The 23,945-nt window shown below is 40.4% G+C and overlaps 1 protein-coding gene across 3 annotated transcripts in view; it reads right to left on the bottom strand.

The window, feature by feature from the left end:
- Positions 1–971: 971 nt before the first annotated feature.
- The window catches only part of ACER3 (alkaline ceramidase 3), a 194,232-nt gene continuing 171,258 nt past the window's right edge, over positions 972–23,945 (bottom strand). For all 3 annotated transcript variants that reach the window (XM_058306016.2, XM_058306015.2, XM_058306017.2), the window contains 5 exons: positions 23,271–23,329; positions 15,541–15,642; positions 12,918–13,022; positions 7,742–7,787; positions 972–7,231 (listed from right to left, as the gene is read on the bottom strand). In XM_058306016.2, the coding sequence (XP_058161999.1) occupies positions 7,178–7,231; positions 7,742–7,787; positions 12,918–13,022; positions 15,541–15,642; positions 23,271–23,329 (366 nt within the window). In that variant the 3' untranslated portion in view covers positions 972–7,177. The remainder of the gene's footprint in view (positions 7,232–7,741; positions 7,788–12,917; positions 13,023–15,540; positions 15,643–23,270; positions 23,330–23,945) is intronic.

Below are 23,945 nucleotides of genomic sequence, written 5' to 3'. Positions count from 1 at the left end.
CAGGGCTGAAGCAGGAAAGAAAAAGGCTGATCCAGACCCTGCTGATGCTGAGCCAAGTAAGCTCAATAAAAACTTGTGAAATCAGATGGCCGACGCCCATTTGTAGAGTGTATGTGGGGCAAGGTAGCTTCAGAGAGCTATAAACTGTATTTAGAGGTGGAATTAAAGCCATCTTAACTTCTCAGGCCTTCCTTTCTCAAACACATTCCATAGTGCTTTGCAAACTCACTCCTGCCTTCTCAGGCAAGAGGGCCTGTGGTTTACGTGTCACTAGCAGCCATCTGTTGATGAAGGCAACGTTAGCCTTCCCTGTGTACAAAGACTGGATTAGTTGTGGTATCTACCATACGGTCAGCAGTAACTGATTCATTTCAACACGCTTGGCTAAAATAGCTAATATTTGAAAGGCTGTGGTTTGGCAAATTAGGTAGTGGTAGGACATTTTCCTGTGTTATATCTTACAGATGGCACTTTGGTCATTGTGAAGGACAGACGCATGACTTATGCATTAAGTTTTTTGTTCCTTGGTCTGTCCACCATCATTGTGTGAAGCTGGAAGGTTCATGTGCTTCCTCCAGAGCGCCTCAAGTTGAGAATGCTGTGTATTTACAGACCGTAAACTTCTGATTGAAGTTATTAGCTTTTAGCCTCATAACTTACCCAGGTGTGGAGTGCAAAAGTACTGCAATTCAGCACCAGGCTCATGAATACGGAGTCCTGCTCTTGTGAACCAGAAAGTCTCAGCACAGTTACTGGGTACTTTCGCCATCAACAGTATCACTGCTGCCCTCCCAAGGAAACTGGAAAAGGTGTGTCCTCTTTGGCAGGCTAGATTTCGGCCCCATCGTTGCCCTCCCCAATGGGGTGCCTCTGTACAGTGCATAAACTGCCCGGCTATACGTGGTGGCCTTGTTTTTATGTGTGTATGGAGAGAGTAAGGATAAAGCAGGGATAAGACATTACCAGAAACCTTATTTAAAACAAAATCATTTAATACTTTGAATAGAGGTAATTAATGCTGAAATATAGCCTAGATTCTAGTGGGTTAGATAAAAATACATCATTTTACTATTTCCTAAAAAAATTATTGTGGCATCAGCAAATCAAATGGAAAAAGCAAGCAGATCTGGGGTCAAATGAAAACTGTTAAATTCTCTTAAAGATTCAGCACAGTCTATATGTTTATTAAATAATTGTTAGTAGAGCAAACTCATCTTGCAACAAATATGAAACTAGGAAATATTAAATTGGCTTCAATAGTTTATCTGTTGATGATATCAATAAATGACTGATATTAAAAGAATGGAAATACTTGACAGTAAACAATGCCTGATCAGTACCTCAAATGGAAATTGATAATAGCTTCTGTTTCCTAAAATAGACTCACTCATTCATTGGTATAATTTAGTTCTAAAAAAGCAAGGCCAAAAAGAAATCACAATTTTGGAAAGGACTTTGAACTTTTCCTTCTCAAAAGAGGTAAAACAAAGTGGGCACATGACTACAACAACTTATTAGTTCTTAGACAATTATCACAGGTCACATTTATATGGTATGAGGAAAAAAAATGGTCAAAAGGAAATATTGCAGATCTCAACTTTCTGGAAGTCAACTCAAAAGCTGAATGCAGGCAGCATTTTTAAGTTTTACAGTATAGAATGGAATTCTCTTTTTAAGGAAAACAAAATCATAGACCTTGCTCACCATAATTTTTTCAAAGGTTTAGGCATTTTGGAGTAAGTTGTTATCAATTTAGTAAAACCGATGTGAAAAGTAATTTTATAGTGTAAATATTTAAACACAAATCCTATGATTACATTAGTTGAAAGAGAGATGTCTTAATATTTTCATTCTGATAAATACACAAGGCAGCAGTCACCCTGCAGAGGGCAGCGGGCAAGCCGTGCTGTCCTCCCGCCACGTGCCCAGACGCCGAGCAGGGGCGCGTGCTCTCGGCGTGGAGCCGGGCAGCGAACACTCCAGGTGTTGCAGCCTACCTCACAATCTCCATCACAGAGTCTTCTGCTTTTCTTTTTTAAAAGCTTTAAAACGTAAAGACCATTATTACCTTGCAGAACATAACAACTGCAGGCTGGATTTGGTCTGTGGGCCCGAGTTTGCCAACCCTTGGTCTAGAGCCATTTGATATAACAGTTCTCATTTTCCTTTAGGTGCAGATGATCTCAGAATGAGTATTTGTAGGGAATCAGATTTCAGCGCTTACAGATTCCTCTAAAAAAATGTGTTCTGCTGCCAATCGTAAAGTCATTTCTGGAAACTCAATTTAAATGATGATCTGCAGATGATTTGACATTGCCAGAAAGTATGCGAAACTAGAAGCTTCAGGACAAGTGAGCGAATATTCAAGTTACCAACAACTAAATCCAGTTCAAGTTTCAACATTGTGCTCTTTAAAGCAATGAAGCCAAAGTCAGGTCTCTCTTGAAAGGGTTAAAAAGGAACTGTCAGCAAAGTGGGACCTGTGTTTGGTTGTAATAGCGACACCTACTGAGTTAAACAAAGTGGGAACATTTTAGGCCAATTACAGACCTGTAATCAAATTTCTCAAGTTAGGTTATAGGGTTTTCTAGTATGGAATGCTCTTGTGATCAAAAGCACGTAATAATTTGCTATATTTAATGATACATGAAGGGCAGTGAAACAATACTAGATATTTAATGTGTATTAAAATGAGGTTCAGTACTGCTTAGCTTTTACTCCAAATGGCCTAATATGCATCTCAGACAGCAGAAATTCTGTAGCTGACAATACTGCTTCAATTCTGTAGTGACCCTTCCTCTCCTTAACAGAGAAAGGCCTGTGGTTTGATGAAACTGCTATCCCTACAATTTTCACAGGAGCTCCCCTCAACTACGTCAAAGTTACATTTCCAAGGTTGGAGTTTTACCTTCAGTTTGAAGCAGGATCCATATCTGGGTACATGACGCTGACTGGGCAGGCGATTTTGGAGAAATGCTTAGGTCTAGTGGCATGTTCTGGGAGACCTCCCCCATGCAGCAACTACAGTGAAGACGTTAAACAGAAGGGGTGTGGGGGGTAGATTTTCCCTGTTCTTAAAGGAAGTGCAAACTTGACCAGTCAGATGGTCGTGACATTTGCTGTTTTTTCATTTTACATCTCCTTCCATAAGGAGTTTAACTACTTTTAACCAAACTTTACTCATTATTTCCAAATGGTTAGAGCATAGTGAATACACTGTAATTCTAGACATTGAAAAACAAAACACACTGATGAAACTAATTATATTATGGCACTGCTATGATGCAAAATGTTAAGACAGAGGTAGATCTGCAAAGAGTCACACAGCTGCAAATTCCAACTGTTCCTGGTTCTCTTGGAAATACCAGTTTTACATAAATGCTTAGCCAGGAGCACACCATAAAGCACAGGGTCAAAAGAATTTCGTCTGTCACGTATACATGGAGTTGGGTGCTAAATCCACCAAATTTAACAAATGGTATTTTTTCCCAAGATAAAAGTCTCCTAGGACTCGCATGAAAAACTAAATCAGTAGACACTTTTAGGAGCACTGGCTAAATTCTGAAGGCTGCTGGCATTATAACAGAACTTAATTTTGGGCGGCATTTAAGGATTTTCATGCATTGTGGACCAGAAGTTTTTGTTTTCTCGATTTTCTTTGGCTCATGCCTTATATCCTTGGTATAAAGAAAACTCTCTTAGTGTAAGGAAAACCCAGAGTAAGAGTCCTTCTGGAAATTTTGCTTTATGGTTAAACTACAATATTTGATTTTCTTCTGCTAAACCAAATATCACTGTTTAGAGTTCTCACTTGTAAATTAAAAACAAAAAACAAGGGTTTCTCCTGTTAATCATCAGCATCATCAGTTTGTGTAACATCAAAAGGATAAGAGAGCATTTCAGAAGATGAGAAGTTTCATGAAAGCAACAAGGTGGGGAGGGGGTAGAGAGTGTGGCCAATCACATTAACAAAACCACAACCATCTTCAGTTAGTTTTTCCTTTCAAAAAAATGTCAACTTGCTTTCAGTTTTGAGGAGTGAAAATGGTAGCACAGGAATATTAAAATGTGCAAGCAAACTGCTTCTTTTGTGTCTTCACAAAATCTTAATGTTTTCTAAAATATGATTTGCACACAGGGCACACTGATAAGCACCTTGTATATCAGGTGATGAGCAAACAAAACATTTGCTCAGCAGGAAACTGGTTTTTGTACCCTTTTGTACCTTTCTGCGTAACTAGAGTGAAGGGAAGGGAACCACAGAGGAACCCAACCCTATAGTGCTCACCCAGGATCCTAAAAAGAAAACAGTAAAGCCACTGAAATAAAGATGACTCAGCCTTATCAGGAGATCAGTAGTGATTCTCAGAATACTTGGTATGGCACAGATACAGAGCCTTGACTATGATACTCATGTTGCTCAAAAGCCAGGTGTGAGGCACAGGCTGATTTGGAAAATTAAAGTTGCTGGCTTGAATCTGCTTTCTGCTGGACATTTCTAACATGTTTTATGCTGCACTTTCATCCTATTTTTCACAACAGAAACAAGGGTCTTTGAAGAACTGGCCAAAGTTATACAAGTTACCCAGCAGTGCAGATGACCCTCTGATAACTTTATTCAACCAACAACTGGCGAGGTGGCAGCTGGAATGCTCCTTCAGCCACCTGCCCCGTGTGCAGCATCAGGCTGTGCGCTCCAGACCTTCCTCTGACTTTAACACGGCACAACCTCAGTCTTAAATTTTAGCAGCATCGTCAGGAAGTATGTGCCTTTGATCCTTTATTGACTCTTTATGCAGAAGTATATCTCGAGTGAATAGCAGAAAAAGATAGTGGGGTGAAGCAAATGAACTCATTAAGAAAGGGCAGGTGAAATGGAGCCAGAAGGCAAGCTCTTGTGGCAAAAGCAAGTCCAGTAGTCTATAGGCTGTGTGTTTTTATACCTTCCTAGAGCTCTGAGATCCACAAGCAAAGTTCTCTGAGGTTTATGTTTCGGAAAGTGTTTTTCTCTGCTGGAAGATCATAAAGTAGGTGAGCAGAAGTGGGAGTATCTGCCTAGGCACATTTGCTCACTAAAGGAAAGAAAATAGTGCTTGGGCACTAGAGGGCTAAAACTAGGCCCATTAGGTAGAGAAAAACAACAAAATTTTTTTGGTTTTAATTTGTACCGAGGTTACTTTTTGACTACTAGTAAAATGATATGTGTTATACCACCTTTGCATAAGAAAAAAATACTTTCCTTGTGAAGCTGTAGCTCAGGACTTCATCTGGGGTAATGTCACCATGTAGTAAAATGCTCCGGATTTTATAATAAAGCAAGAGAAAAGATATAAAAATGTGAAATGGTACAGAACTACAAATGTGGTGACCTCTAAGCAGAGGGATTAAAAATTAGGATTTTAATCCAGGCAGGTGTTTTGTGAAAAGTGATTCAATTTGTTATACATATTCAAATCCAAATTAGAACTAGCTGCCTTATAGTGACATTTCACTGCCTTTTCTTGGCACTTTAATTTTGGGGGCTTCTGTAAGCTACAAGTTAAGAGAGAGCTGTCCTCAACCTTTATAGTTATTTCCTTCAAAAAATGAAAGCAGATATTTTTAATAAGTTTTACATAAATAGGATCATTGTAGCTCTAGTTAACCTGACAAACTTTCCTGAGCTATAACCATTGCCTCTCCTGAGAACTGGAAAATGTTACATAATTTAAAAAGTCAGAGGACAGTGACATTCACTGACAACCTAAACTAAGGTATGTGAAGGTATAGAGCATAGGTAGGCTGGACCCCCAGTTATGTCTGCCTCGCTATAAAAGCAGATGGAAGCATCTGCAAAGATCAATGTAAATGGAGCAACCGCCTTTACCTGTGAAGTACATCTTCTAGGGATCCACAAGGACCAGCAAGGTTACATGATCTACCCAGTCTGACTGGCTGTAGCACACAGACACCCCGGGGTCCACTGCCAACTCTGGGATGTGGCAAGTATAGAACTCAGTGGCAGGTCTGAGCTTGTGTTTCAAATTAGTTAAGGTGGATTTTAAATTTGGGTCTGGGTGGAGGTCAGATGGGAGACAATGGGAGACCAAGGCCATAAGGCATGAGCAAAGGTGACTTGTTACTCACAGGTCCTGGGGTGGGCCGGGGTGGGGTGGGGGAGAACCGTGAGGGGTCTATGGGAAGCACTAGGAGCTTCGGATGGTTGAACCAGCAGGCAGCAAGCACCCAGGCAGAGCGAGAGGAGCCCCTGGGATTGTGCCTTTATTGTGGTGCAGGGGTATGTTAGCAGATTTCCCACAGGAGTCAAGAGCTGGTTAGTGTAAAGGAAACCCGTGAGAACAGGGAAAGGGCCTGGGATCCGAGGGCGGTGGCCATGGTTAGATTAGCACTTGGAACGAGATGTGGGTTTTGGGGGAGGGCTGCGGGTAGTGGCTGCAGACGTGGTTTGGGGTCTTGGGGAGTTAAGCCCCAGAGCTGGAAAGCCATTCATTAACTAGGCTGGCAGTCAGCCCTGAGGGCAGTGGCTCAGCCGGAGTAGGATGGAGGCCGAAGAAGCACACAAAAAATTCTGACAGTTCTGACAGCTTGCTTATAATCCTCCAGCTAGCACAGAGGCTGGCAGTGAATCCAGACTCCCCCAGTTAACTCTCCTTTACCTTGGAAAACCATCCATGAGATTAATATGACAAAAATATAAATCAAAGCTGCCACAGCTAAGGGCTGGCTCACAACTGAACATCCATGGCATTTTGCCAGTCCTTAGATGACTGCTTTCATTATTTAATCAAATGTTCATTTCAAATCTTAGAGGAGAGGTTATAATTCACATGCAATCCTTGTCAAAAAGAAAAAATGGTTAATTTCCTAGTCCAGCACAAACTGTTAACCTATAGGAAAAGCCCCCTTTTCCCAGAATTCGAGTATATACATAAACATCACATCTGTTTCTTTTTAAACATCTTAGGAAAAGGAGGAAGAGGAGGAATGAGATAAAGACATGAGCTGAACACCCAATAGGCCCCATCCTTATTCTCTGTGAGGCTGGCAGTATTAGTTAGAAAGTCATCCTTTGCTGCGATGGTCACGATAGAGTTGAACATGGAGATTTTAAGGATTTCCTAATTCATTCTGCCAGGCCTTTGTAGCTGGATTTTGGGTTTCTTGGTGGAATAGTTCACTAGTGCTTCCTGAGACGCTCAAGCAGGATCACTGGCCAGATTCCGAGGAGAAACTGTTTGGAAACAATATAAAACCATTCCACGTTATCCCTGAAAAAGAATGAGGAAGAACCCAGGGGCTCTGACGACAGCGCTTGATAGCCTGGCTAGTGACTGTCTTGGTATTAGTTGTCTGTGCACACCAAGCAGGTCGAGACTCCTTCCAGACTTGCACCAGATCTCAGAGGCTATTTTTACTTAGTGTACTTACAAGTATTAAGCATCTACTTTGTCAAGTATGGAGCTGGGCACTTAAATCTTCTCTAATCTTAAAATAACTCTGCAATGTAGATAGCAACGGCTCCATTTTATTGTGGAAGAAACTAAGGCTTCAAGGAAAGAGACTTGCCCAAGGTCATGTAACAAACAAGTGGAAGACTTAAGATTCAATGCCTTCTGGCTTCAAAGCCTGCAGCTCCACTCCCTCCCTCCCTTCTCCCACCTCCATCCCATCCTTCCAAAGCCCCTTTACCTCCCCACGACCCCACTCTCCACCCACACATGGTCTTAGGAAGTAAGCTTACCTTTACTTTTGGCCTGTACCTCAGGAAAAGTGTTCTTGTATATAAACTGAAAGAGGAGGGGAAAAACTCTTCAGACTTATTTTTAATCCATCCAAACTGGCTTACTGACAAATTTAATGATAGCAGCTCAGTATATGCACATAAAAATCAACATTGGTATCTCCTATATTCCTTCAGCAACCTTTTTTTTTTTTTAAGGTACCGGGCTGGGGGCTGAACCCTAGACTTGGTATGTGGGAAGCTGGCGCTCAACCACTGTGCCACATCGGCTCCTCTGAGTTGGTTTTACCATTTGTTTGCTTGTTTGTGTTTTTGTTTCTAGGAGGGACTGGAGACCAAACCCAGGACCTCCCATGAAAGAAGCAGGAGCTCAATGACTTGGGCCATGTCCGCTCCCCAGCAACCAGTTTTTCAGCGTACCTACTGTGCGGAACACTAGGCGAGAAGCTTAGAAAGACACAGAAATGATCAGTCCATAGACTGTCACTTCCAGATGCTTGAACTTTAGAAGAGTTTCCTACTAATGCATGATATGACTCATACCATGATTTGCAGTTTCATCTTTGAAGATACTAATGATTATAGTAGAATATTCTTATAATATTTTGGAAATGACTTTATCAGCTATATGAGGATTACAATACATGTATGAATTAATTGGGAAGGTAACAGAAAGTCTCCTTCACACTATCCTTCCTTTAAAATGAGTAACCTTGAAGATGAGAGCAGATTCTAAAGTTGGTGCATACAGGAAAAGTATAGTTAAATTTATACTTGAAAAATTCATTAAATGGCCCATAAAATATGGTATAAATCATCTTATGTATAGTACATTATTTAAATGTTTTGAATAGTAATATATAATAGATTCTGAGTACATATGCAAAATATAATTTATAGTATTTTAAACAAAAGAAAAGACGGTTAAAGTCTATGTATAGCTGAATGTTTAAGTTAATATGGCTTTAATACCAGTACACTGTAATTAAAACTGGAACTGTAAAGAGGCGCATCAAATATTATTTTATTTATAAAGAGTACTCTAACATCATAAAATACAACCTCACTCTGTAAGTTTTTCAGATATTATTCTCTAAAATAAAGTTGTCACTCTTTCCCTTTTTTTCAGGAAAGAGACCTGGACTGGAGCCGAGAGGCCCTGGATTCCTTGCCTGGCTGTTACCTCCACTGCTCCCAAATTCCAGTGTGGAGCTGGCACTGGACCAAGAGCTTCATATATATTTCATTCCTAATCCTATCAGGTGTGTGTCACTATCCCCATTTTGCATATATGAAATGGTATCAGGAAGGTAAAATATTTCCTTCAGGTGCCACAACTAGTAGATGCCAGAGGCAGGATTTGCCTTCAGGTTCTGTCTGACCTTTAGGCATCTATTGTCCTCTACTGCCTGGAAGAGAGAAACCTAACTGGCCAGTAACGCTGAGCAAGGCACTTCTCTCTGGGCCCCAGTTTCCTTCACCATCAAATGAAGAATTATATTAGATGATTTCTAAAGTCTCCCAGTTCAGGTTTGGAGACGGAAAGTTCTGTACTCAAATCCAGATACTAATTGGCCATGTGATCAAGTGCAAGGCACTTGACTTCTCTGAGCTTGTCTTTCCTCAAGTAATACCTGCCTCACACGACAGTCGTGAGGATTAAAAGAGGTCCTGGATAAAACATGCCTCGCCCAGAGAAGGCTCTGAATTAAAAATCAAACTTTTTATTATCGAAAACTCCAGCATAAACCAAAGAACCCACCACAAAGATGTTAAAAATATCTTCTCATCTTTCTAATATTTGTAGCATCTGAACTGACATTTCCTTTTACAGTCTTGATACTGGGTATTTATGTTTTCCTTGTCTTGTTTAGTCTCACCAGTTACGCTAGTTATTGCATCTTGGCTCCAAATGTACCCTTCTATATTTTGTTTGTGATGCAGGAGCTGAGACCCTACAAAACCACACTTCCGCCTTGCCAGTTGGATCCCTGCTATGCTCTGCCAATAGGGGGCTTTAGAGGGTGAAGAGCTGGAGGAGAAAGAAAGAACTTGCTCCTTGGTTTATTTTCCTGAGGGCCTGTCAGCATGGGGATCCTGTGAATGGCATCCCAGCAACGCCTCGACTCAGTGGCAGCAGCAGTTTGTTCCGATAGCAGCAGTGGCCTCCTTAAGAAGTCTGGGTGGGCCCCATCCCCATGGGTCTCTCCTCTGAGCTCAGAGACATCTGCACCAGCTGAACAGTGTCTCCTCTTTGGACAGAAGTTTTTTGGCCCTGTAGGGCCCCAAATTCTTTGGTATGCCTTCCATCCAGAGAGGGGGCTATGTCCCTTCACCTTTGAATTTGTAACTTTGATCAGTCGTTGATGGTAGAAGTGACAGAGTATGAATTCGGAGGCTCATAAAGACCCTGCTGCTTCTACCCTGGTTCTCTTTGGGGTGTTCCTGCTGGGGAAGCCAGCTGCTAGGGAGAAGGCTGGCCTCACTGAGGCTGAAGGCCATGTGTAAGTGCTCCAGCCGACGGCCCTGGTAGAGCTCACTGACGACAGCCGCATCAGCTGCCACCCCTGTGAGTGGGAGCAATCCTGGGCGTCCAGCCCATGGAGCCTTCAGACGAGTGTGGCCCCAGCTGGCACTGAACAGCAGCCTCAGTCCCCACGTGAGAAGTGCCCAGCTGAGCCCTTCCAAATTCAAGACCCACAGAATTGTGAGCAAAACAAAATGGCGGCTTAAAGCTGGTTTGGGGCTCTTGTGCAACAATAATGCCTGAAATATTCCTTCTGTTTTTTCTCTCTGCTTTTCTTCTGGAGCTCCAATTTATATGTTTGACCCTTTCACTCGCTTCATCTTCCATTTCCCTTATCCTCACTTCAATACTGTGTTTTTGCCTCTGCTGCATTTATATACATTTTTCCTAAATTGCATGTAATCTGTTATTAGTCCTGTACATTGAGTTTTTACATTTTTACTACTATAGTTTTTCATTTATAGAGTTCTAGTCTATTTGGTTATTTTAAAAATCTGTCACCATATTTTCTCAGAAGCCTGGCATGCTGCCACCACTGACCTGCTTTCCTCACTTCCTTGCTCCTTAGGTCCTGAATGCTGCCCCTGTGGGCAGCAGCCCACTCCCCCCGCTGCCCCTGGCTCTCCTCAGCTTCCACTCCAGAAGGAGGAGAGGAAGGAAAGGAAGACGGAAAGGGGAAAGGGAAAAGGGGGAGGGGAAAGTATGAAGCCCTGGCCTTTTTTTTTTTTTTTTAAAGATTTATTTATTTAATTCCCCCCCCTCCCCTGGTTGTCTGTTCTCTGTGTCTATTTGCTGCGTCTTGTTTCTTTGTCCGCTTCTGTTGTCGTCAGCGGCACGGGAAGTGTAGGTGGTGCCATTCCTGGGCAGGCGGCACTCTCCTTCGCGCTGGGCGGCCCTCCTCATGGGTGCACTCCTTGCGCGTGGGGCTCCCCAACGCGGGGGACACCCCTGCATGGCGTGGCACTCCTTGCGCGCATCAGCACTGCGCATGGGCCAGCTCCACACGGGTCAAGGAGGCCCGGGGTTTGAACCGCGGACCTCCCATGTGGTAGGACGCCCTAACCACTGGGCCAAAGTCCGTTTCCCAGCCCTGGCCTTTTGAAATAGAATATAATGATTCCAACTTTACCTCTTCTTGACTATTTATTATAAAAATTCATTAATGTTATATTACAAATGCAGTAATATCCTTTGTCCTTTGAACCTCTTGGGTAGTGTTAAGGTGCTAAGTTTTGAATTCTTAGGTTTCCTTTTTATAGTTATTATGGTTTCTCCTTTTCTGTCACTTATCAGTTTCTCCAAGCATTTCCTCCCATATCTATCCCCCCCTTTTTAAAAAACCAAAACCTTTTTATTTTGAAATAATTTCAACTTGCAGGACACCTGCAATAATACAAACTCCATACACAGAACTCACAGACCCCACCCCCAAAACCCAGATCCACCAATTTTAACATTTTTGCCACCTTTACAGTATCATTCTTCCTATCCATCCATCCATCCATCCATCCATCCATCTCCCTTCCCTTTTTAATTAGAAATTTCTAGTGTGCAATGAGCTGAGAATCCAAATAATCAAAGTAGGAAAAAGGTGCAAAAAGTAAAATAAATATAATTAGAGTCAGGGTTTAAAGAGCTCTTACATGATTAATAACCTTGAACTCTTTGTAGCGGGGATTTCATGATTCTTATTTAGCTGCCCAGAAGCTCTTTTTTTTTTTTTTTTTTTTAAAGATTTATTTATTTATTTAATTCCCCCCCTCCCCTGGTTGTCTGTTCTCGGTGTCTGTTTGCTGCGTCTTGTTTCTTTGTCCGCTTCTGTTGTCGTCAGCGGCACGGGAAGTGTGGGCGGCGCCATTCCTGGGCAGGCTGCTCTTTCTTTTCACGCTGGGCGGCTTTCCCCACGGGCGCACTCCTTGCGCGTGGGGCTCCCCCACGCGGGGGACACCCTTGCGTGGCATGGCACTCCTTGCGCGCATCAGCGCTGCCCATGGCCAGCTCCACACGGGTCAAGGAGGCCCGGGGTATGAACCGGGGACCTCCCATATGGTAGACGGACGCCCTAACCACTGGGCCAAAGTCCGTTTCCCCAGAAGCTCTTTTAAAATATAATTTCCAAGTAGTTTAATTTTAGGTAATTCATGTTGCCTAAATAAATTTATCTCAGGTGAAATGCACATGTTAGTTTGGAGAGCTAGTCTAAAATTTTCACTTGAGTAAATTTTCACATTGGTTCAGAGGAAAATTTTCTGCCCCTTTGTACAAATATTTCAGCTCTCTCAATCCTTGAGAAGAAAATGGAGAAAATACATTTGAGATTAAATACAGTCTGATCCACTGGTAAAGAGAGCAATAGGTACATATGCATTAAATTGATCAACAATTTATAGAGTACTTAATATGTGCCAGGCATTGCTCTAAGTAAGCATTTGGAAGGGTAGCAATGAATAAAATAAAGTCCCTGCTCTCGAGGATGGCGAAACCAGGCTTTAGAGAGAAGGAACTTGCTTAAGGTCGCACAGTGACAGAGGCAAAGCTGGAACATAAGTACCTGATTCTGCCCCTAACTTTTTATATTTAAACTATCTTAACTGAAGAGCAAAGAGAAACAAAGCCCTAATACAAGGCTTAAAATTCTCTATTTCCTACCTGAAAAGGATATGAAGATAAGAGCCAAGGCCAGTTAAAATATGCCACCACGCGTGAAATTGTGTGGTAACACCTATGATAGGTGGTACTTTCTTCCGAAAGTTCCTGTGGAAAGGGAAAAAAAAACACAAACCACCATGTTAACATTTTTTTAATATATAGTAACTAATGCTGACAGTCTTGGAGTATTTTGAAAAGCAGGTCTTTCTCTAATATGACAATTATTTAATTTTCCTTAAGTCTGCTGCATTGTTTTCCAGTGTATTATAAGAAACAGTATTCTTAGTAGAAGTTCCATGAAGATGCTTATTTGATCTGTGGTCAGATAAACTTAGAAACAGTATATCATTTATTGCCTTCTTGGAGATCTGTAATCCTACTATTAAAATCTTTCAAAAGTCCTATCTTAAATAAAATAGTTAATCTTCATTTTTTTTTAGGTAACCTACTAATCCATGGAACCCTTTTTTTAGGTATCAACTTTATGGAGCTAATGTTTCCTGGAACATACTTTGGGAAACACTGTCTAGTTGGTTATCCATTCAAGAAACTAAACATACGCCTTTTCTAATGCGCTCTGTACAACTATCACCTTAGTACAGGACCACACAGTCTCTAAAGCCCGTTTGTATCTATTGTCTCATTTCATAGTCAGTGGTCCTTTGAGGTGGCTATTAGCTCTGTTTTACAGATTAGGAATCTAAAAGTCAGAGAGATTAACCGAGTTGCCCAAGTCACTCAGCAAGATGCACAGCTGAGTCTCTAACTCTAGATCTTTTGAGTAATGTACCATGTGAATACTCTCATTTATTAGAGGAGAAAAAAAGTGAAACACCCAATTATTTTTCTAGCTATCCCCTGAATTTTTGAGACAATTACCATCCCTAAAGTCTACTTTGTTTCTTAGACTAGATTAGATCAGCAATGTAAAAGCTCCAATGGGAGTTCTGATGGGCATTACTGATTGAGAACCACTCACTTAGATCTTAATATCTAAGCAAGCTGAATAAGCTGTTCTACATTTAAAATCTACATTTACTTATTAAACTTTTTATTATAGAGCATTTCAAATGTGTAAAAGTAGACAAGATAATAATGTACTCATTACCTAGCCTCAACAATGATCAATTTATGGCAATCTGTGTCATCTACACTCTCATCTACTTTTCCCCTCCCATATTATTTTGAAGCAAATCCTAGATATTTTATTGCATCTGTATGTATTTCAATATTAAAATCTACATCTAAATCAGAATATTTTTGCTCTTCAAAGATTTCAATAGCACACTTGGATATTATATTTTTAATGATGCTACCATTTACTTTTTAAAAACAAGATTACAAAAAATAAGAAGTATTATGCACCAGAATTATATAAACTGTTAAGTTTATAGATATCATAGATGTTTCAGAAAAAATTCATTTTAAACATTTTATTATGGGAAAATTTCAAATATATACAAAAGTAGAAGGGGGTAATAAAACTCATGGTAGCTATCACTCAGCTTTAAAATTTATCTTATGGCCTATCTTGTTTATCTACATGCTGCTCACACAAACTGGTTTATTTTGAAGCATATCTCAGGTATTCTATCATTTTATTTCTAAATATTTCAGCATGCATCTCTGAAAGATGGAAACCTTTAAAACATAACCATAATACCGTTTCACCCCTAAAAATTAACAATAATCCCTTAATATCATCAAATATCCAGTTATTGATCAAAGTTCTAGTTGTCTCATAATTTTTTTCAATTGGTTTGTTTGAATCAGGATCCAGAAAGGTCAACACACTGCATTTGGTTGCTATATCTCCAATGTTTCTTCTAATCTATTTATCAATGTCCCCTCCTCTACCTGCTATTTATTCATTGAAAAAACCAGGTCATTCATCCAATAGACTTCCCACGGTCTGAATTGTGCTGTTCGCCTCTCTGTAGTGTTGTTCATAGATGCTTCTGTGTTTACACAAAACAGCTAGGTCACAGAATTTTGAGTTGGAAGGATCCTTTAGTTTAAGGTATTAACACATTAATTGCTTACCTTTCTCAGAAAACACTATTAAGCATATTAAAATGCAAATTTATATACATCTATTCACAGGCTTATTACAAATTATTATTTATTCAATAAAGCAGATAAAGCAGGTTTCAAAGACCTAGTGAACATTTGATTAACTGTGTAATTCTGTGATGCACCAAAAGGAAAAAAATCTTACAGATGTTATTAAATATTCTCAGGTCCAAACTTTAGGTCATTTAAAAAGTATTCCCAGATTTTAACTTTATTTGGCTATACACGTTTTTGTTGATGTTTTTTTCTATCTGGTTGCGTCATCGTCTTTCTTTTTGGTGCACTGCTTCACCGCTTGGGGGCCTGCGCCTCTCCGTGCAGGTCTCAGACACCTTTTTTCTTTTTTTACCAGGAGGTCCCAGGGATCGAACCCGGGTCCTCCATGTGCTAAATGGGAACTCAATTCCTTGAGCCACAGCCTCTTCCCAATATACATTTATTTTTAGTTTCAACAATGGCAAAAATATTTCAGGGCACTAATAATTCTATATGTTTATGCTTAATAGAATACTTGCAAAAATATTCCTCAAGATACGAAAATATATCTTACCTTAGTGAATCACAAAAAATGTTATCTATGTTCCATAATAAAAATCCCAATAAAAATAAACCCAAGGATGTATAACCCAGTCCTCTGAGCCATGGATAAACCCTGTGGGAAAAGAAGGGAAAGCAAAATAAAATTTTGTCAAGTCATGTCATGATCAGAGCTTTAAGTCATTGTTCTCATGAGAAGAAAAGGTTTTCATTAGTATTTAAAGTAAACCTTTCTATTTAGTCCTCTAATATATTTACCGACTATATTTATCCATTAAAAAGTACTGGGAACTGAGAGAGAATGGGCAAACAAGACTTTGCTAAATGTTAACAGAACATTTTATCCTTGTATCAGAAGGTAATCTGAAAATGCCCAATAACTTTCAGTTCCGTGGAAGAAGCAGAAGGACAGTGGAATAGAATTAACTATTCTATTAGTTAATCCTAACTGACTGAGCCACCTGTTCTGTAGTAAATAATTGATACATATATATAATCTTCAAATAAAACCTGTGATTATTCTTTTCATTTCACAGATGAGGAACACACTGTTCAGGCATTAGATGCTTTCAAAACCACATAAATGTTGAATGAACAAGAAGTAGGCTCTCCAGGAATGAGTTACCAACACTATCACGGAAATAATCTTGCCCAAGGATTTTTTTTTCCTTTGCCACAGTTAGGAAGCTGGAGAATAGGGAAGCCCCTGGACCAACTGCTGGATCCAGCATCGAACCACATTAGCTGTAACTCAGGGATCAGAAAGCTGCCACCACACCTGTTTGCTCCAGAGCCACAATGTGCATCCTAGATCCACAACAGGAAATGGAAACATACTACCCACTCTTCTCCATGATTTAATTTGGTTCTGAATTCAAGTCTCATGTGAATGCATGTGATTGGCATAACCTAAATGCTACCTGGCACCTGTAAAGGAAATATGAGAAATGAAGCTTTTGGCTCTGTAGCATCTACAGTACAAAGTGGCACACTTGAAGGAGTCTGGAACGATGCTGAGCAACCTAATCTATCATATCTACCACATGTGAGAAAAATTTCCTTTCATTTATCCTGCTTGGTATTTGTTGTTCTTGAGGCTGAGGAATCATGTCTTTTATCAATTCTAGAAATGTCTCAATTACCTTTTTTTATTAGAAAAGTTGTGGGCTTTATTATCTCTTTGAATACCTCCTTTCCCCAATTTTTTTGTTTTTTTGTTTTTTTGTTATTCTCTTCCTTCAGCACTGCAATGGACATATGTTATTTCTCTGATGCTTTCTGGCTTATTTCTTTTGATCTGTCTTCCAATTTAAGAATTCTCTTTTTCACTGTATATAATCTACTTCTACTTATCCATTGAATTTTTAATTTCAATGATGGTATTTTTTTAATGCCAGAAGTACTTTGATTCCTTTTCAAATCTGATTTTTCATTTTTATTGATTTCTTCTTCCTTGCTTATATTTCCATTTCCTCTCTTATTTCACTACAAATTTTCTAATAGTTAATTCATATTCAGCATCTGACTTGGTGAATTTAATTCTGTTTATTGTTTCTCCTGTCTTTTGTTTATTATGGTTTGTTTCTTCCTGTGGTTTTGGAATTGTTGATTGCATACTCATGTTTGCTCTTTAGCTGAGGATGTCCTGAAGGTACCTACATTAAGGGTGCATTTCTTTGCAAATAATTTGCTTTTGTTTCTCTCAGATACTCTGGAACCCTACTGAAGTTGGCTCATTTTGAGTTAATGTTAAGATTATGATTTCCTAGACAATGAAGGTTATGTACATTTGAATCCCAGACCTGTAAGAAGGTAGAATAGGATTACAAATTCTCTGGGGAATCATTATTCCTACCAAAAATTGAGGCTGAAAGACGAGTTATTTTGTTACCTCCTGTTACTGAAGAACAAATTATTTTCTAGCCTAGTCCCTCACTGACAAGTTGGCTCTTTGATTATACGGGTTTCATGTATATGTATGTGGTAGTGGGATAACAGTTCCAACTACCCAGCCTGAACAAGCCTATCTTGAACATGAAAAGACAAAGGGAGTGTTGTCTTTTTTCTCCCCTTAAGGTTATTCAAACCTAAGGCTCTGGTTTCCTGGTATCTGCAAATGCCCTCAAGTTTTCTGTTGTTGGAGACTGAATTATGTACCCTAGTAAAACATGTTCTTAATCTATTCCTGTGGGTGTGGATCCATTGTAAACAGGACCTTTTGAAATATTAGTTTTTAATTAAGGTGTGGCTAAGTGTGGTCAGTTTGGGCTTCGGTCCAGATTACTGGAATCTTTCATAAGCAGAATGAAATTGAGACATAAAGAGAGAAAGCCATGGGGAAAAGCCAGAGTCATCAGAACCTGAAGGAGAAAAGAGAATACACTGCCGTGTATATTACTATGTGACAGAAAAGCCAAGGACCGAGAATTGCTGGCAGCCAGTCCCAGAATTCCAGTCTTTGGGGAGAAAGCGCTGCCTTACTGACAACTTGATTTGGACTTCTCCTAGTCCCAAAACCGAAAGCTAACACATTCCTGTTGTTTAAAACAATCCATTTTAAGGTATTTGTTTTAGCAGTCAAGAAACTAAGATAGCTATGATCTCAGTACTCATTTATCACTTTAGCTTGCAGCTACTTCTTTGAGCTGACCCTCTGGAATATTCTTTATTTTCTTCTGTGTTCAGGTAGGCATTAAAAAAATTTGTTTTTGTTACTGAGGCAGTTTGATATCATTTATAACTTCAAAAAAGAGATATTAGATTATGTTTGTTAACTGGTCTCTTCTTCTGGGCATGATAACCCTTTGATAGTATTAGATTCAGCTGAGATGCCTGATTAAATTATGATTAGGGCTTTGATTCAACCACATCATAAGAGTGTGACTCAGCATTGAGTCCCAGCGCCCTCGGTGGGCTAATAAAACAGACTCTCATATAGAAGTAGATACACAGAGAAGAAGAACACAGAGGAAGAGAGACAGCCTGAAAGATATGGCAGAGGCCCCAGGAAGAGAGATGAGCCTGATAGTCTATAGCTGACCTTGTGAAGAGAACAGAGCAGCTGAGTCCAGAAATAAAGAATCCCCGGCGAGAGAGACTAGTCCTATGTCAGCCTTAGCTGAGATTGGAAGAAGCTGGACCCATGAAGCGTGAAGAGGAAGAAAGAAGGCTGAACCCTCGCAGACATCGCCTGCCATCTTGCTTCAACATGTGGCGAATGCCTTTGGATTAGAATGTACCTCTTATGGTATCTTGAGTTGGACTCTTTAGGGCCCAAATGAATACCCTTTATAAAAGTCAACAGATTTCTGGTAATTTGCATCAACACTCCTTCGGCTGACTAATACAGAATTTGGTACTAAGGAGCGGGGAAGTACATTTGCAAATACCAAAATGCTAGAATGGTTTTATAAATGGGCAAGGGGTATTTTTTGGAGGAATTGTGAGATGCTTGATAGAAAAGGCCTAGATTGCTTTCAAGAGATGTGGTAGGAATATGTACACTAAAGAGACTTTTTATGAGACTTTAGAAGTAAATGATGAAACTATTTTTGGAAACTGGAGGAAAAATGATCTGTGTTTTAAAGTTGCAGAGAACTTAGCAAGATTGACTCCTGATGTTTTATGGAAGGCAGAACTTGAAAATGGTGAGCCTGTGTATTTAGCTGAAGAACTTTCCAAACTAAACTTGGAGAATGCAGCTTGGCTTCTCCTTGCAGCTTCCATACAGTACATGCTAGATGAGAGATCAGCTAAGGACTGAAACCAGAAACTGATTTCAGAAATTCCAAGCCTTTGGAAATCAAGCCCCCAGACGATAGTGCCCCATTTGAGGAATTAACTAAATTTGGAACTTTTAAGTCAGAACTGAAAATGCAGTTATCTAGGAAAGACTTGTGGAAAGTTTTACTGTCTGATGGCTTGGACCCCTGCTTCCTGCATGCTAAACCAACAAGCTTTTTGAGAGAAATGTATGAACAAAACTATTGTCAGTCTGGACTAAAAAGGACATACAGAGGAGAGATGGAAGGGAAAATGGCTTTAAGAAGAAAACAATGGAAGCTGAGATCTGGAATTAAGACATCTCCTTGGGCCAAGAGAATAAACCCACCCATGTGTACGGAGAGGTTGAGTTTGCCCTGGCATTTGATGAGGGTGGATGTTCCAGCCTGCTGTTCAGGAGAGTTTTGCCGCCCCAGAGTACAGAGAGGGTGGAGCACATCCCCCAAGAGTTGAGGAGAGTAGATCTGAGAGGGGTGGGCCTGCCTTCCGCCTATAGATTAGGGAAGGCCAGGTCACCAACTCATTTCTCTGAGAGGGATGGACCTGTGGGCCAGAGATTAGGGAGAATGTGGTCTCCCCCTCACTGTACAAAGATTGGGTAAAGTGTGGCCACCACCCCAATGTTCTTGGAAAGTGATGCCTAGAGCTCAGTCACCACCCAGATGCTTGAAGAAAGTGGAACCAAGAAAATGGTCACTGGGCAAGACTGTGGAAAGGGTGGGTCCCCATGAGACCCCAGGGAGAAGAAACCATCATTTTGAGAACAGTTCTCAGACTTTGAAGTCTAATGGAGTATGCCCTGCAGGTTTATGGAACTATAGGGGACCTCATGTTTCCCTCACAGTTTCTCCTTATTGTTTTTTTTTTTTTAAAGATTTATTTATTTATTTTTAATTTATTTAATTCCCCTCCCCTCCCCTGGTTGTCTGTTTTCTGTCTTTTTTTTGCTGCGTCTTGTTTCTTTGTCCGCTTCTGTTGTCATCAGCGGCACAGGAAGTGTGGGCGGCGCCATTCCTCGGCAGGCTGCTCCCGCCTTCGCGCTGGGCGGCTCTCCTTACGGGCGCACTCCTTGCGCATGGGGCTCCCCTATGCGGGGGACACCCCTGTGTGGCACGGCACTCCTTGTGCGCATCAGCACTGCGCATGGGCCAGCTCCACACAGTCAAGGAGGCCCAGGGCTTGAACCGCGGGCCTCCCATGTGGTAGACGGATGCCCTAACCACTGGGCCAAGTCCGTTTCCCTCTCCTTATTGTAATGCAAATGTTTATCCTATGTCTGTCCCATTATATATTGGAAGCAGATAAATTGTTTTGTAAACTTCAGAGGTATACAGCAGACAGGACTTTGCCCCAAGACAAACTGTATTTCTTTAAACTGATTATGATATGATTTTATACTTAGCATTGTTACTGATTTAAGGTGTTTTTTTTTAATGTTGTAATGTCATTTTGGAATTCAGAGGGTACAGGGTGCAGTTTGATATCTTTTATGATTCCCAAAAAGAGACATTAGATTATGTTTGTAAAACTGGTCTTTTCTCTGGGCATGATAACCATTTGATTGTATTAGATTCAGCTGAGATGCCTGATTAAATTACGTTAAGATTAGGGCTTTGATTCAACCACATCATTAGAGTGTGACTCAGCATTGAGTCCCAGCCCCCTTGGTGGGTTGATAAAACAGACTTTCATACAGAAATAGATAGAGAAGAAGAACACAGAATAAGAGAGACAGCTCGATAGACACGGCAGAAGCCTGATAGTCTATAGCCGACCTCATGAAGAGAACAGAGCAGCTGAGCCTGGAAATAATCAATCCCTGGGGAGAGAGATAAGCCTGATGCCAGCCTACAGCTGAGACTGGAAGAAGCTGGACCCACAGAGCCTTAAGAGGAAGAAGAAAGGCTGAACCTTCACGGACATCACCCGCCCATCTTGCTTCAACATGTAGCAAATGACTTTGGGTGAGAAAGTACCTCTTATGGTACCTTGAGTTGGACTTTTCATAGGCTTGTGACTGTAAGCTTCTACCTCAAATAAATACCCTTTATAAAAGTCAACAGATTTCTGGTACTTTGTATCAGCACTCCTTTGGCTAACTAATATAGTTACGTTTTATCCAGAATTTGTAGGTGTTATATTATAGGGAGAGTTTTCAGATATCTTGGCAAATATACTTAAAAAGAAAAAAAAAGAAATCTTAGCACTTCAATTTGATTTAAAAACTTTTCCTGATAAGCACTATCCTGGATTTTAGGGATTACCACAGTCTTTAGGAAGCTCACAGTCTAGTACAGCAGATAGATAGGTAACTAATGGACAGTGCTAAATGAAATGACCACCAACGGGTGATATATGAAAGAAGCTGAGCAAGGCAGGCAGAAGAAAGATGCCACTGTTAAGTACTTTTACATGTTTGCCATTTTTATTTCCAAAAGTATTGGTATCTTATCAGACTTCATTTAGGGTATGGACTGCGTTTTATGCTGCTTTACATTCCTAGGTGCTTAGAATAAAAAAAAAAAAAAGAACAAACCATGGGTCTTATGCTTCTGGGAAAATGGAGAAGACTTACTTTTCTGCATTTTTTTCCTGCTAAGTACAATTAAAAACCCTGGACATTATATATAAAACAAACATAAGAGAGCTCTGAAAATTAAGTGGCAAGAAGAAGGTGGATAAGCTAGGAACCTCAGGACCTAAGGAAAGACAAGATGGTGAGTTCCATGGGTTTCTTTTTTTACTTAAATAGCACAGATTAGAAACTGAAGAAGTCAGCAACCTGGAAATGCCACTAGGCACAGACAAAACAAATCCTAACAAAAGCCTGTGCTCTCTAGCCAAAGGACAAAGAAAGGGGCAGCCTGGCAAGAAAGAAAACTTATAATATACTGTACTCCAAACAAATACTACAGAAAAAACTGCAGCCCCACTTCCACCCATACCAGCAAAGGCTGGGGGAACTAGACTTGTATCCTCATCAGGTGGTACAAAGGTGCTCCAAACCATCAGGCCAAGGAGGCCAAGCACGGAGGGACCAGGAGGGTTACCCTCGCCTGGCACTCATGAGCTCTCAGCTCCCTGAAGTATCAGTAGAGAGCACTCTGGGAGCCTGGACTTTCATGCCCAGGATGAAATAATGAGGTGCCCCACCCCCTTTCCAGGGGGGTGATGTCAGAGGCATAACTTCCACCACTGCCTAGCAGTAACAAGGCCACACCACTGGGTGTCAGTGGAGGCCCGTGGTGAGGAGTAATAGGCCCGTCCGTCTCCCCCAGCCAGGGCGGCATCACCAGAGGTCTAGTGGGGAGTCAGAACTTGCACCCAGGCCCAGCAGTCACAGGGAGTCCCCTTCTCCCACTGCTGAGAGGCCAGGGGAGGAACCTGGACTTCTACCCACACCTGGCAGTATGAGGAGGCACTCAGGGACCGACAGGACTATATAACAAAAGACCTAATAGTCATAAGATCTCCAAGGAGAGAAGAAAGAGGGCAAAACTGAAAAAGTACTTGAAGAAGTAATGGTTGAAAACTTCCAAATCTGGCACACAAAAAAATAAAAAATTAAAATAAAAAAACTAAAAACTAGAGTCAAGAAACTGAGGAAACCCCAAACAGATAAACCCAAAGAAATTCACATGAAGACACACCACAGTCAATCCTAAAATTGCAGGATTTTTTCAAGGCCATTGACATACTAATATACATTATAAATATTCAAAAGGAGGCCATATACACAGCTTTCCTCAAATTTCATTTTGGAACTTGTGTTTTCATGTAATGCCTGTTAACCTGCTTGACAAACTCATACTGTGATCTATGATGATAAATGTTGGGTTCTAGTTTTCTATCAACATGTCTGACAGAACTGGGTTTTTATGTATTATTTCAATTTAGGCTATAGATTACTGTTCTACATCTGATTAGACTCTAATCATAGTGTTGCTCTAAATCACTTACCATGTAACAATATAAATAGATCGTAGTACTAATGTGAAGACCAACATTCCATACATGACCTGAATAAGAAAGGAAAATGAAGTTAGTACGATCATTATTCTTTGCCAAAAGAAGTGTATTTTGCCTATAAAAACAGCCCTCCTGACTAAATGAAAACATTTATTATCTTTCATCACATTTTAAAGAGCACAGTCTTGAAAAAATTACAAGCATGTAATTAAGTGTCAATTTAACCTCTGAGGTTAAGAGCCTGTTTGTGAATAACTAATTCTAGAAGTCCTGTGTCAATTTGAATTCTTAATGTTTTAAGTCTGTTAAAATCTGAACAAATTCTATCATTCTGCCTCATAATCCCTAGCTCACTCCCTTCCCTTTAGTTTTGCTTTCAGTAAATGATGGTGCTTCCCAGTATACAGAAAAGTGCAAACCTGAATTCTTTAAACTCTCCTCCTAAATATCTCTGTATTCATATGGATTGTCCTTGTGCATTCTTTATCCCATCCCTCATCTCTAAAGAAAGAGGTGCCCATACCTTGACTAAGGCTAAAATCTATTCCATGTTCTTCATTCTATATGCTGCCACATGCTACTAGACCTGGCTCTATCAATTAGCCTGTCTCTCTTCTGTATTGAGCATGGGATGGATACTACTCCATGGAAAACGGATCCTACTAG

The sequence above is a fragment of the Dasypus novemcinctus genome, chromosome 10 (assembly GCF_030445035.2).
Source record: "Dasypus novemcinctus isolate mDasNov1 chromosome 10, mDasNov1.1.hap2, whole genome shotgun sequence".
Classification (NCBI taxonomy): domain Eukaryota; kingdom Metazoa; phylum Chordata; class Mammalia; order Cingulata; family Dasypodidae; genus Dasypus; species Dasypus novemcinctus.
Note: the sequence above shows the minus strand (reverse complement) of the source record. Positions and strands in the feature narration are given on the sequence as shown.